The sequence below is a fragment of the Anguilla anguilla genome, chromosome 5, assembly GCF_013347855.1.
Source record: "Anguilla anguilla isolate fAngAng1 chromosome 5, fAngAng1.pri, whole genome shotgun sequence".
Lineage (NCBI taxonomy): Eukaryota > Metazoa > Chordata > Actinopteri > Anguilliformes > Anguillidae > Anguilla > Anguilla anguilla.
Window position 1 is genome coordinate 58,878,137 of NC_049205.1, and position 12,798 is coordinate 58,890,934.

General features: G+C 47.4%; 1 protein-coding gene across 1 annotated transcript in view; it reads left to right on the forward strand.

The window, feature by feature from the left end:
- LOC118228251 (neural-cadherin-like) overlaps positions 1-12,798 on the forward strand; it is a 186,992-nt gene that overhangs the window by 159,652 nt on the left and 14,542 nt on the right. The window contains exons 27-28 of the mRNA XM_035419621.1: positions 4,873-5,053; positions 5,817-5,983. Of these exons, the coding sequence (XP_035275512.1) occupies positions 4,873-5,053; positions 5,817-5,983 (348 nt within the window). The remainder of the gene's footprint in view (positions 1-4,872; positions 5,054-5,816; positions 5,984-12,798) is intronic.

Sequence of the window (12,798 nt, forward strand, 5' to 3'; positions counted from 1 at the left end):
TGGCGTTGGTAGCTGAAGGCGCTGGTAGCTGCATAGCGTTGGTAGCTGAAGGCGTTGGTAGCTGAAGGCGTTGGTAGCTGAAGGCGTTGGTAGCTGCATGGCGTTGGTAGCTGCATGGCGTTGGTAGCTGAAGGCGTTGGTAGCTGAAGGCGTTGGTAGCTGCATGGCGTTGGTAGCTGAAGGCGTTGGTAGCTGAAGGCGCTGGTAGCTGAAGGCGCTGGTAGCTGAAGGCGTTGGTAGCTGAAGGCGTTGGTAGCTGCATGGCGTTGGTAGCTGAAGGCGTTGGTAGCTGCATGGCGTTGGTAGCTGAAGGCGTTGGTAGCTGCATGGCGTTGGTAGCTGAAGGCGTTGGTAGCTGCATGGCGTTGGTAGCTGAAGGCGTTGGTAGCTGCATGGCGTTGGTAGCTGAAGGCGTTGGTAGCTGCATGGCGTTGGTAGCTGAAGGCGTTGGTAGCTGCATGGCGTTGGTAGCTGCATGGCGTTGGTAGCTGAAGGCGCTGGTAGCTGCATAGCGTTGGTAGCTGAAGGCGTTGGTAGCTGAAGGCGTTGGTAGCTGAAGGCGTTGGTAGCTGAAGGCGTTGGTAGCTGAAGGCGTTGGTAGCTGCATGGCGTTGGTAGCTGCATGGCGTTGGTAGCTGAAGGTGTTGGTAGCTGAAGGCGTTGGTAGCTGCATGGCGTTGGTAGCTGAAGGCGTTGGTAGCTGAAGGTGTTGGTAGCTGAAGGCGTTGGGCGCCGAAGTGTTCCCCCGATCTCCTCACTGGAAGCAAAGGGCTGTGAGGCCATGTAAAATTCATGCAGCCCTGTTGTGAGGCAGGGGTTCGTGGGGGGGGGGCTGATGATGCAGATTTAACGCCGTTCTCGCCCCCCGCTCAGGCGTAAATGACCTTCCGCGTGCCACTTCGGCTGGCTGTGTGGGTGGGGGTTGCAGGGGGTGGGGTGGGTGGGGGGGGTGAGGGTATTTTTAAACTTTGTTGTTTTCCTAATCTGCTGCTTTCCGCCCGTCACGTCTCGACCTGTCTCTCGGCTGGGGAAGGCCAAGTGGGGCGTGTCAGTGCATCTCAATGAAGCATTATACCCTTACCCCCCCCCCCCCCCCGCCCCTTACCCATGCCACCCAGAGGAGTGGGGGACTGCTTACCCCTGCTGGTTCCGCCCCTCAGTAATTGCAGTGTGTGGAGGTGAAACTGGACCCTCCCCACTGCTGGGGAACCAGCAGAACAGCTTCCCGCCTCGCTTCTGAGCGGAACTGCGAGAACGTGAGAGAACGCTTTTAAAAAATGCGCGACTCTAACACTCGCGCCGTGTTTCGGGGGGGGGGGGGGGTAACAGGAGTGCGTTTCTGGCTCCCGGCCTCCGCCCCGTGTGAAACGACGCGGCGCGGCGCGGCGAGCGTACGGGCGCCGGAGGACTTCAGAGCGGCCGATTGGCTGCGTGCGCGTGTGTCGGAGACGCCGAACGCAGAAAGCGCGTTCCGTTAGCCCGTTAGCGGGCGTGCTCCCCGCTCAGACAGCGCGAAACCGCGATGCGACGTGTGAAGCCGCGGCATTGTCCGAAGGGATTATTTTCCTAAGTGCCGGTTGAAAAACGTGTTTATTACGTCGATATCCTGCGAAGTGCGAATCTGGAGGACGACTGAAAGGTTTCAGTCGCACGTATGAACATATATTCTCACCTCTCACCTCTCACCTCCTGCATGCCGGCATAGACTCTAAACACCCCCACCCCAACTCCCCCCCCCACGAACCTAACCAGGAATAAGCGTTTTTAATAAAATAGATGAATGTCTGCACTTTGGCTCACATCTTTTCACCCACTCCTGTAAAAGTAACTGACACTTTTTTTTCTCCGATGCTCCATATCTTCACCTCCCTTACATCTTCAGGCTGAGTGCTTTTCAGATCTGAACAGACACCTGCGGTTTTCAGGAAGCAGTGTAAATTTCATGAATGCTATATTTACGTCGCTGTCGTAATGGCCGCGCGGTTAGGCTCTCCGTCTTGCTCAGTTGTGCGAAAAGCGTTTTTTTTAACAGTCTCACCTGAACGCGAGGCTGGTCTGAGAATAGAACATCCAGATAAAAGGTGATTCTTTTGCATTGTAATACTGAGCAAAGGCCTCTTTGTCCTCTTTGTCTAGCCTTGAGGTCGACAGTTATATGCAAGTATTTTTTTTTTTTTTGAGGAAAAAATGTTTCTGAAATGCAGGAAAGCGTGGAGAGTAGCTTCATCGTCATGCGCCAACATGCAAGGTTGTGAGAAGAAGGCGGGCCTTTCTTTTCTCTTGTTGTGGGCCCAAACACGAGCACTTGAGCACTCCATCATGTTACATTACATTACATTACAGGCATTTAGCAGACGCTCTTATCCAGAGCAACGTACAACAAGTGCATCAGTTCAAGGTGCAGAGGTGCAAAAGAAACACACTAGAGTGAAGTAAAGATCGTAGTGCCAGAAGTGACCACATAGATCAGGACTCCAACCCTGTAGAGTAACCTGTTCAGCAAACAACAATCCTACCAAGTACAAACTAGCACTGGAATCACACGTTGGAGCGCAGGGGTTTTCGAGGGTGCTTGCTCCGGGACGGTGGAGATGTTTCACGGATTCTCACACTCCCGTTCCCTTTCGGGAGCTAAAGGCGAAGGAATTAAACAATACGGGGGACCCCGGAGGGGCGGTGGATAAACCGGTAAAAAAATAAATAAAAGGATCACGGCAGCTGACGAAATATTATAAAGTGACCGAGTCACTGAAGTCAGACGGTCAAAAAGACTTTATTTATGACCAAAATATTTGATTTCACCGGTTATGGAATGAAATATTATTTTTTCAATACGAAAATGTCCATAACATGACCGTTGAGCAGCAATAACTTATTACAATTTTATAAATTTGTTTCATTAATTAACAAAGAGCAGAAGTATGGACATATTTTATGTATACGCACACACACACACACACACACACACACACAGGCTTGGGTGAGTGATTTTTGTTGTTTTGCATCAGTACTCCAGCTTGTAGCTTGTAGCTCTGTACTCCTGCAAACTGCATTTGAAACATAACAATGAATTAAAAGTGTATGAAGTACAGACTGTCTGCTTTAATTTGACGTTGATGTTTACGAACATATTGGATATATCCATGTAGGAATTACAGCCCTTTTTATACATAGTCCCCCCCCCATTTTCTGGGAGGTTATATTATAATTTCTTTGTTTGCTGGCAGTCTAGATGAATGTTTAATTATACATATATATGGTGCTCACACACTAGGCTGCTCTTCATACGTACTCCCACCCAACACCCCATAATCCCACCATCCTCGCCTTGCGCCAGTGACTCCTCAATTATGATCATCCTCCCATAGGAAATCATTGTATTTCTGCCTCTCTATATCGCCCCCTGCTGCCTGCCATTCATTCATCCGTCCATTATCTATATCCGCTAATTCCTTGTCAGGATCACGGGGGGTGCTGGAGCCTATCCCAGCATGCATTGAGCAAGAGGCAGGAATGCACCCTGGACAGTTCGCCAGTCCATCCTAGGGCACACACACACACACACACACACACCATTCACTCATGCACTCATACCTAGGGGCAGTTTAGACTCTCCAATTAGCCTAGCCTGCATGTGTTTGGACTGCGGGAGGAAACCGGAGTACCCGGGGGAAACCTGCATGGATACGGGGAGAGCATGCTGCCGTCCAGCACCCTTAAATTTATGCTAATTTATTTATATCTTCCTGTACCACCAGCAACAAAAAAAAAATTAATAATAAAAAAAGGAAAATGCTGGTGCACCCTCCTAGAACTGTCCGTAAATAAATATGCATTGCTGTATCTGAAATATACTCCTATGTGTAAGAGATAAGTGGCTTAACTTTGATGGCGTTGAACAAAAGGAGCGGCATCTCCCAAAGAATTCTAAATTAGAGAAAGCCTTTTTTGTGCAGTTCTCTCGGCACCAGAGAAACGTACCAGTGGCTCACAAAGTTTTCAAAGAATTGAAAGTTTATTTGCGCTTGTGAAATGTTTCTTTTTTTTAATTTTTTTTTTTTCTTAATTTCTGAATCCTTTGTGATTAAGGCAGAGCGTAATTGGTTGTATAGCATAACATACGGGGCGACATAGCTCAGGAGGTAAGACCGATTGTCTGGCAGTCGGAGGGTTGCCGGTTCAAACCCCACCCTGGGTGTGTCGAAGTGTCCTTGAGCAAGACACCTAACCCCTTACTGCTCTGGCGAATGAGAGGCATCACTTGTAAAGCGCTTTGGATAAAAGCACTATATAAATGCAGTCCATTTACCATTTACCATAACATAATGATGAGGAGAGGCCATTCAGCCGAACAATGCGCCTGCCATTTCCTCCTGCTACAGGGTACCTACTGCTCACCATTGACCTTTAACTGCAGTGGTATCCAGCGTATGTTTTTCAAAGACATGTAATGTCTGCGATGGTTAGACTCCTTGTTAGACGGAGGGTAGGTATAATTCTCGAGCATTGTGTGTACTTTGGTGCGATTATGCCTGGAGTACAGTGGAATCAGGTCTCATTTTTCAGGAAGCCATTGCTATAGAATAACTCTTCATCAGCAGACCGACCGACCGAATTCTTGCGTGACGGCTGTCCCGCTTCACAATGAACACAGCCCTTATGAAAGCTGTACTACCTACGGGATGCATCATATCATCATTATTATTATTATTATCTTAGCTTATCCTGTTGCCAGGGCCCAGGTCCTACAGCACTGTTCTGTTTTCTACTGTGGTACATCCCTCTTTCTCTCTCCCCCTCCTCTCCCTCTTTCCCTCCGTGCCACCTTGCCACCCCGCTCAATCCCTCTCTCTCTCTCTCTCTCTCTCTCAGGTCTACGACCTGGGCTCTCCCGCCGACTCGGAGAACAGCTCGCCGGGATGCGCCATGACGGACGGGAACTGCGTCAACATGGGGTACCCGTCCTGCGGGCCCCGGGGGTGGTGCCACGGCGAGTGGGGGTCCTTCAGCTGCCAGTGCATACCCGGGTACAGCGGGCACCAGTGCGAGCTGGGTACGCGCCCCCCCCCCCCCCCCCCGAAACGGCACCCAGTCCCATGTAGAGATTGTGACGCTTTTAGCATTAGCATAGCATAGACGTACTGACAGCCGCTATCAGCTGTGATGCTGATGACTTGACAGCGTCTCTGCTCTTTGCCAGAACCTTTACGTGCACTTCTGTAAGTCACTCGCTATAAAAGTGTATCCTAATTACCTGCATACAAATGTAATGCAGATGTAGAAGGTAAAAATAAAAGACCTGAAGCAGCACGGACGCACTAAAATCAATGTAGCGCTGCTAGCATTTTTATTATCCTGCAGCACTGACCGCTGCTATAGAATAACTTCTGATCAGTAGCCCAGCTGAATGTTGCGTGAAGGCTGTCCAGCTTCATAATAAACACAACACTTACGAAAGCTGTACAACCTGCAGGATGCATAGCTGCATATTATTATTATTATTATTATTATTATTATTATGATATATTTACAGTGCTACTGTGAACTCAGGCTCAATGACAGTGTCGGCACCCACATAGCAAGGCCTTTCTGTGTGGTTCCACTCCAGTGCTTGGCTGTGATCACTTATCAAGCACATTGTTTGTGACAATTTTTGTAAAAAAAATAAAATCATGTGGATCTTTTGGCCGCTGTTATAAATGCTGTGTCTGAATGAGCTGGAGCGGAATGATCACTTCCTCTCGGGCCGCTCCCCCCCTCGTTTCGCTAAGCCGAGTTGCCGGGGCGTTCGTCTCGCTCCTTTTTCCCGCCAACAGAGGTTCCGGAATATTCCTTCGACGGGCGGAGCCACGCCCACTTCCGGCTGTCGTTCCCGCTCTCGGCCCGCGGGACCAGGGTCCAGGTCCTGGTGCGGACCCGGAAGCCCAGCGGCACCATCGTCAGCCTGCTGTCCAAGGAGCAGAACGAGTACCTGCGCCTGGAGGTCAGCTGACCCTCTGCCTCACTCCGATTGGCCCGTTCCCCTGTCGCCAAGCAGCCGCCTTGCAGTGGTCTGGTCCCTTATGGAAACGGCACATACGGAGGATATATTCAAATAAACTACACTGTTAACATTCTGCGGTGCTTCACAATGTATTGTAAATGCATAAATTATCGCCACTTTCAGAGGTTGCAATATGTTTTGCGCTGCCGTTAAATATATTTATCGCTATAAATGTTTTAAAAGCCCGTATATTTACGGTGTATTGCAGTGTTATTCTATTTCCGTGCGGATATTTTGCAACAGGATTGCCTCAGTAGCGTATGCAGAGTTGACCTTGCTGGAGACGGGATTCATTTGGGACAGGTTCCTCGCTGCGTAATATGTTTGGATCGCGCATCCCCCCCCCCAACCCAGCTCAGAAGAACACGTTCCGTTTGTTAATGAGGGAGAGTGGTGGCCTGTGAGGGAGCGCTTGTGGATTTTACATGGCGGGTTGTGGGAGATGCCGCAGTTAGTGGCTGTGGAGCTGTAAGGGACCTGCCACCCTTGCCTCTTGATGTCTTCAGATGGTTTTCTGCAGCTGAAAGAGATGAAATCTCCTTTTTGCTCCTCTTTCTGACCGCGAAGCCGGTTTTGTCTTCCGTTTTTGAGGCTTGGATTTTGTCTGGGGGCCAAATCGCTCTGCCGCTGCCCTCTGCTCCCATCATGCCCTTAATGTTGGGACGGGTATTTAACCCATTAAGGATTAAGATCACAAATGTGTGATTGGAATTCTCTTAGCTGAACATTCTAATGCTGATGTCACAATCACTGCTGGTAAGAAAGCAATGGAGTTCTAGAACACTGACTTGAAAAAAAAAAACTTGCTCTTCAAAGGGTGAAATAAACAAAATAACTCCTATGCTCTGTACTTTGGGAAGTGAACAATGCTGTCCCAGCCCTTGCCAGGACATTCTTCACAGCTGTTATTTCAGAGACTTGCGTAGGTCACCAACCCCCCCGCCCCCTTCCGTACCCCCCTAAAACTACAGCACCTCGTTCTGTGCTGGGCAGCAGGCCTTTTGATCCCCATTCTGACATCTTTAAATGAACTCAGGGTGGCAGCCAAAGTGTTTTTATTTTCTTTCTCTCCGCGCTGAATAGCGGACGGGAGCTTGCCGAGCTCGATCGGCTCTGTCAGACGTGGAGCGCCGACTCTCGCCACAATGTTTATGAATCAGACGCGGCTGCTGTGGCGTTTCGCCGCTCGCAGGTGGGCTGTGGGGGCGTTCTCTCGGCCTCTCTCTCTCTCTCTCTCCGAGACGCGCACGCTGCCTCTTTGTGTTCGCGCTCGTTTGTGCCTGTTTATGTTTTTTTTTTTTCCCATGATGCCCTCCTCTGTTTCCGCGCGCGCCTTCGCGTGGGCGGGAAGGGCCCGCCGAGCGAGGAACGGCGCGGCACGATCTGTGCGTGCGCGGGCCGCCGCGCCGCGCCTAATTAATTTATCCGCCTCCCACAACGCCTTGGGTGTGTGGTCATGTGACCCTCACCAAGACCCGCTGTTCATTTTCAAAGAGTCCATGGGAGTCAGCCTGGTGAGTGGTGGGGTGAGAAAGGACAGAGGGACAGAGAAAAACAGACAGAGCGAGAGAGAGATAAATATAGAGAAAGGGAGATTAAGAGGACGAGAGAGGGTAAGGGAGAAGCAGAGACAGATGGATGTTCTGAGAGAGATAGAGAGAAAAAAAGAGGAAGATGTGAGATGCAAGAAATAAGAATTATACGTATCATACTAATTATGTTTTTTGTGATATTATTTGTTTCTGTTTATCTGTACGCTTCGGCAATAAGAATAGACGTGTATAATAATAATATAATAATATAATAACTGACTGATAATGCGATAACTGACCAAACTGGCTGATTATGTAATAAAATGTTGCTCTAAATGCCAAAAAAAAAATGTCCAGTAATCTAGTAAATGAACCAGTAATGTAATAACTTGACATATTATTACCCTATTGGTCATTTATTAAATTATCTGGTGGGTAAAAAAAAGCCAATTATATAACAGCATTGACCAATAATGTAATAACTACTCGGGCCAAGCAGTAAGCGTCAGGCTCACGGCGACTTTTGCTTTTTAACGGATAAAAGTAACGGATTCATTTTTGTGCAGCCATTTTAGCACGGCTACTCAGAGTGCTCAGTGTACAGTGAAGTGGCATTAACCGCCTCTTCCCTCTCCTGTGAAACCTCTGACCTGCTGCCAGTGGATGAACAGGTCCGATCGCACGATGAAGAGCGTTAGAGAGACCCGTCTGCAAAGCCAGTTAAGAAGGGAAAGGTGATACGGGGGCTTTGATCACTTAATTGTAAATTTCAACATGAAGGTGAGAAGAGCCTGGCTCTTGGGGGTTAGACGTTCTGGGTCAACGGCACTTTAGCTTTTAGCTGGAGGTGAAACCTCAGGTTTAATCCTAAAGACCCCAGACCTGTATATGAGCTGGAATAGTTCATCCTTGATCCACAGCTTTGGGTAGCTGCTCCATGTGCTATGCATTGTTAATGTGTTCATACGGCGATGCACCAATCAGAGCCCTCCGATCTTCACAAGCCCAGAGCGCTATGCACTGTTGGGCAGAGGGAGCTTTTCTCTTTTGTGTACAATATAATCAGATCACATAAAAGTGGGTAAAATTAAATAAATATGTATAAATGTTGGTAAAAATTTATCACCTGACAGTGAAATGTCTATGAAGTGAAATTAAGTATCCCTGATAGCTCGGAGCAGTAATCAGAACAAGCGAATATGCTGTCAAAAATCTTAACGAGAGGATTTATTTTGTTGAACATTGAAATAACATTTTTCAGTGAAATTCAGCCCATTCTTTCATCTTTAAAAAAAAAAAATGACACAGTTCGCACTTTGAGTAGCTGCGCTGCAGTGCTGTACAAATCAATCCTTCAGTCAATTTATTCATTTAACAACAGAAGTCAACCTAAATCTAATGGTTGCTGCTTGCTCTGAGTAGTTATTACGTTATTGGTTGGTCAATATTATTACGCTTTTTTGTTACACACCAGATAATGTAATAGCTGCCCAATAATGTAATAATTTGTCTAGTTATTACATTATTGGTCGATTTTATTACATTATTAAACTACATATTACCTTTTTGTTGGCAATTTTATTGCATTATCAGTCATTCTTACATTATTAGTTGTCACATGTCCATATATATATAAATATATTGGAGAGAGAGAGAGAGAGAGAGAGAGAGAGAAAGGGAAGAGGAACAGAGGGAGAAATGGAGAGAGAGTAAAGAGGAACAGAGAGGGAGAAATGGAGAGGGATAGAAGGAGAACTAAAAACAGACAGACAGACAGAGAGAAAATGAGTGAGAGGGAGAGCGAGAGAGAGAAAGGGAAGAGGAACAGAGAGGGAGAAATGGAGAGAGATGGAAGGAGAATTAAAAACGGACAGACGGAGAGAAAAGGAGGGAGAGGGAGAGGGAGAGAGAAGCGGCAGATGTTCCACATCCCTTCGCGGTTTCCGTTCCAGCAGAGAAGCTTCTGGAAAGGCTGGCGGGGGGGCGAATAGCGCGGCCCGTTTGGCGGGGGGGGGGCGAATAGCGCGGCCCGTTTGGGGAAAGTGGCGGGAACGATTACGCTCCCCGCCCAGCGCCCCAGCGCCCCGGCGCTTCGCCGAAAAACAGCAACCTCGCTCACCCTGCCGTTTACCTCCAATACGGCTAAAACAACGTGCTGTCGGCCAAAGACCGCTTTCACAGACACACACACACACACACACACACACACACACACACACACACACACACACACACACACACACACACTCACACACACACACACACACACACACTCACACACACACACACACACACACTCACACACACACACACACACACACACACACACACACACACTCACACACACACACACACACACACACACACACATAACCACACTGCCACTAAGTGCCGAATATGATTCATGTTAAATCGCCAGGCCTTGAGGAGAAACAAACCCGCGAGGGGAAAAAAAAAAAAAAGAAAGAAAACTGGTCTTGAGGTGTCTTAGGATATGGGGCTGATGCGTTAACCTGTTGACTCATTCTCCCATGCGTTGTGAGCGGGCGGGCGGGGGGTGGGGTGGGTGGGGGGGTGGGGGTCATGCTTGCGTACAGAAGTGCGTCCGGGGGGCGCGCTGCGGCTACGTGCCGCTAAAGGCGATCGCCCTGGTGAACTCATCCGCTGCTATTGCGGAGGGTTCGTTAGCGTACGCTGCTAACTCGTGTTAACTCGTCCCCCCGCACTCGTTTCATCGCGTTAATTTGATTTGGCTCTCTAGGTACTTCGTTTCTATTGTTTTTTTTTTTTGTTTAGTTTAGTTATTTTATTTATTTATTTTTTTAGAATGTGAAAGGCATAATTTCTTTTCTATGAGAGCAGAGAGAAGGTGTTTCAAGCGCATACTAAATATGCTTGAGAATTATCGGGTCTCGTTTTGACGTTAATCCCATAAATAATTTAACGAAGACATTACAACCAGTATGCTTCTTCCACGCAAAAGGTTAAGCCCCTTCCTTCATTCATTTATTTATTTATTTATTTAATTAATGACTGTCTGCTTGCAATGTACACTTCCTCTCCCTAACCACTAACACTAAAGCAGACCTGCGCTAAGAAGGCTTGGGTCCATGAGTGCTAACGCTAACATAGACCTGTGCTGAAAAGGCTTGGGTCCGTGAGTGCTAACGCTAACACAGACCTGTGCTGAGAAGGCTTGGGGCCGTGAGCGCTAACGCTAACACAGACCTGCACTGAGAAGGCTTGGGTCCGTGAAAACTAACGCTAACGCAGACCCGCTCTGAGGAGGCTTGGGTCCGTGAGCGCAAGACAGAAATACTCCAAATAATGCATGCAGGGCTGAATTAGGCAGATATCCAATTCTTATTCAAATCCAGAAAAGGGCACTAAATTTTATCGAGCATCTAAAAACTAGCCCGGAAAATTCATTACAATATAAGACTCTAAAAACCCAAGAGGTAAGCCCAGGAAAGTATCCCTCAGTCAGCTCAGTCAGCTGGTTCTGAATGTATCTAAACTAACCAGTACTAACAAAAACCAGCTTCAGATCAGCACTGCTTCACAATTGCCAATTAGAGTTAACCAAACTATAAAACAAATCAAAAACATATATTTGGAACATTGGAAGACCTGTACCAAACTCCAAAATAAATTGAATTGCTATCGGACCCTAAACAGAGAATACACACAGGCAGAATATCTCTTCTCTGTCAGAGATATGAAGCAGAGACAGATCCTGACCAAGTACAGGCTCAGTGACCACACCTTGACAATTGAAAAAGGTAGACATAAAAAGTCATGGTTGCCAAAAGAGGAACGTTTATGTGGTCACTGTAAGACAGGAGCGGTGGAGACAGAGATGCACTTCCTCCTAGACTGTGAAAAATATTCTGAAATAAGGAAAACATATTTCAGCAAATTTTCAAAAATTGTAAAATCATTTCCTTCCCTGACAAACACAGAAGAGATAAAAATAGTTCTGGGAGCAGGGTCAACAGCCCCTCTCGCAGCAGAATATGTTTCAGCCTGTCACAGGGACAGTGAGACACTACCCAGATAAAAGGTACAATGTGTTACCTGTTAAAATTGTACATATAATTAGTTAATGAAATCCTAGTATAAATAGTCTATTGCTTCTCTCTCTCTCCTCCCTCTATTTGGAATTTCTGTATTTGTGTTTTTTATTTTATTTTATTTTTTTATTTTTTTATTTTTTTTAATGTAATGCTTTGGCAATATTTACTGTATGTATTTCATGCCAATAAAGCAAATTGAATTGAATTGAATTTAATTGAGAGAGAGAGAGGGAGAGAGAGAGAGAGAGAGGGAGAGAGAGAGAGAGAGAGAGAGAGAGAGAGAGAGAGAGAGCGAGAGAGAGAGAAAGAGAGAGAGGGAGAGAGAGAGAGGGAGAGGGAGAGGGAGAGAGAGAGAGAGAGAGGGAGGGAGAGAGAGAGAGAGAGAGGGAGGGAGAGAGAGCGAGAGAGAGAGAGAGGGAGGGAGAGAGAGCGAGAGAGAGAGGGGGAGAGAGAGAGAGAGAGAGAGAGAGAGAGGGGGGGCACTCATTTAGCGAGCCGGAGGAGGGACTGGGGCAGGGGAGGCCTGGTGCCTGTGTGACCGGGCGGAGGGAGAGGAAGCTGAGAGGAGTTGCTGAATAAGTTAGCGCCCTGTTGGATTACCCCTGCCCCCGAGTGTCGCCAGTCAAACGGGACGCGTCAGGGCGGCGGCCGCCTCTCCGAATTCCGTGCCCTGCCGAATGTACGCGAGCGTCCCTGACGAGTCTGATCACAGGTCCCAGACGGGGCTGTCTGATGTTCCTCCCTCTCGCCCCCCGCCTCCCCCTCTCACTCTCACTCTCTCTCGGTCTCTGTCTTTCTCTCACTCAATTTTCAAGTCAATTCAATACGCTTTATTGGCACGGCAAATTTGCACAAATTTGTATTGCCAAAGCTTGTTGGATGAGAAAAAAGGACCACAGTAACACACTCACTCTCTCTCTCTCTCTCTGTCTGTCTATCTCTGTCTCAATTCAATTCACTTCAATTCAAAGGCTTTATTGGCACGACATATTTCAAAATGCATATTGCCAAAGCGTAGTGATAACAGCAATCAATCATTGTAACAATACCAAAAAAACAAAAACAACAACAACAACAACAGCATAAATAATAACAGCGCTATAACTGTAATATTTATTGACTATTAAATATTAGTCTCTCTCTAAAT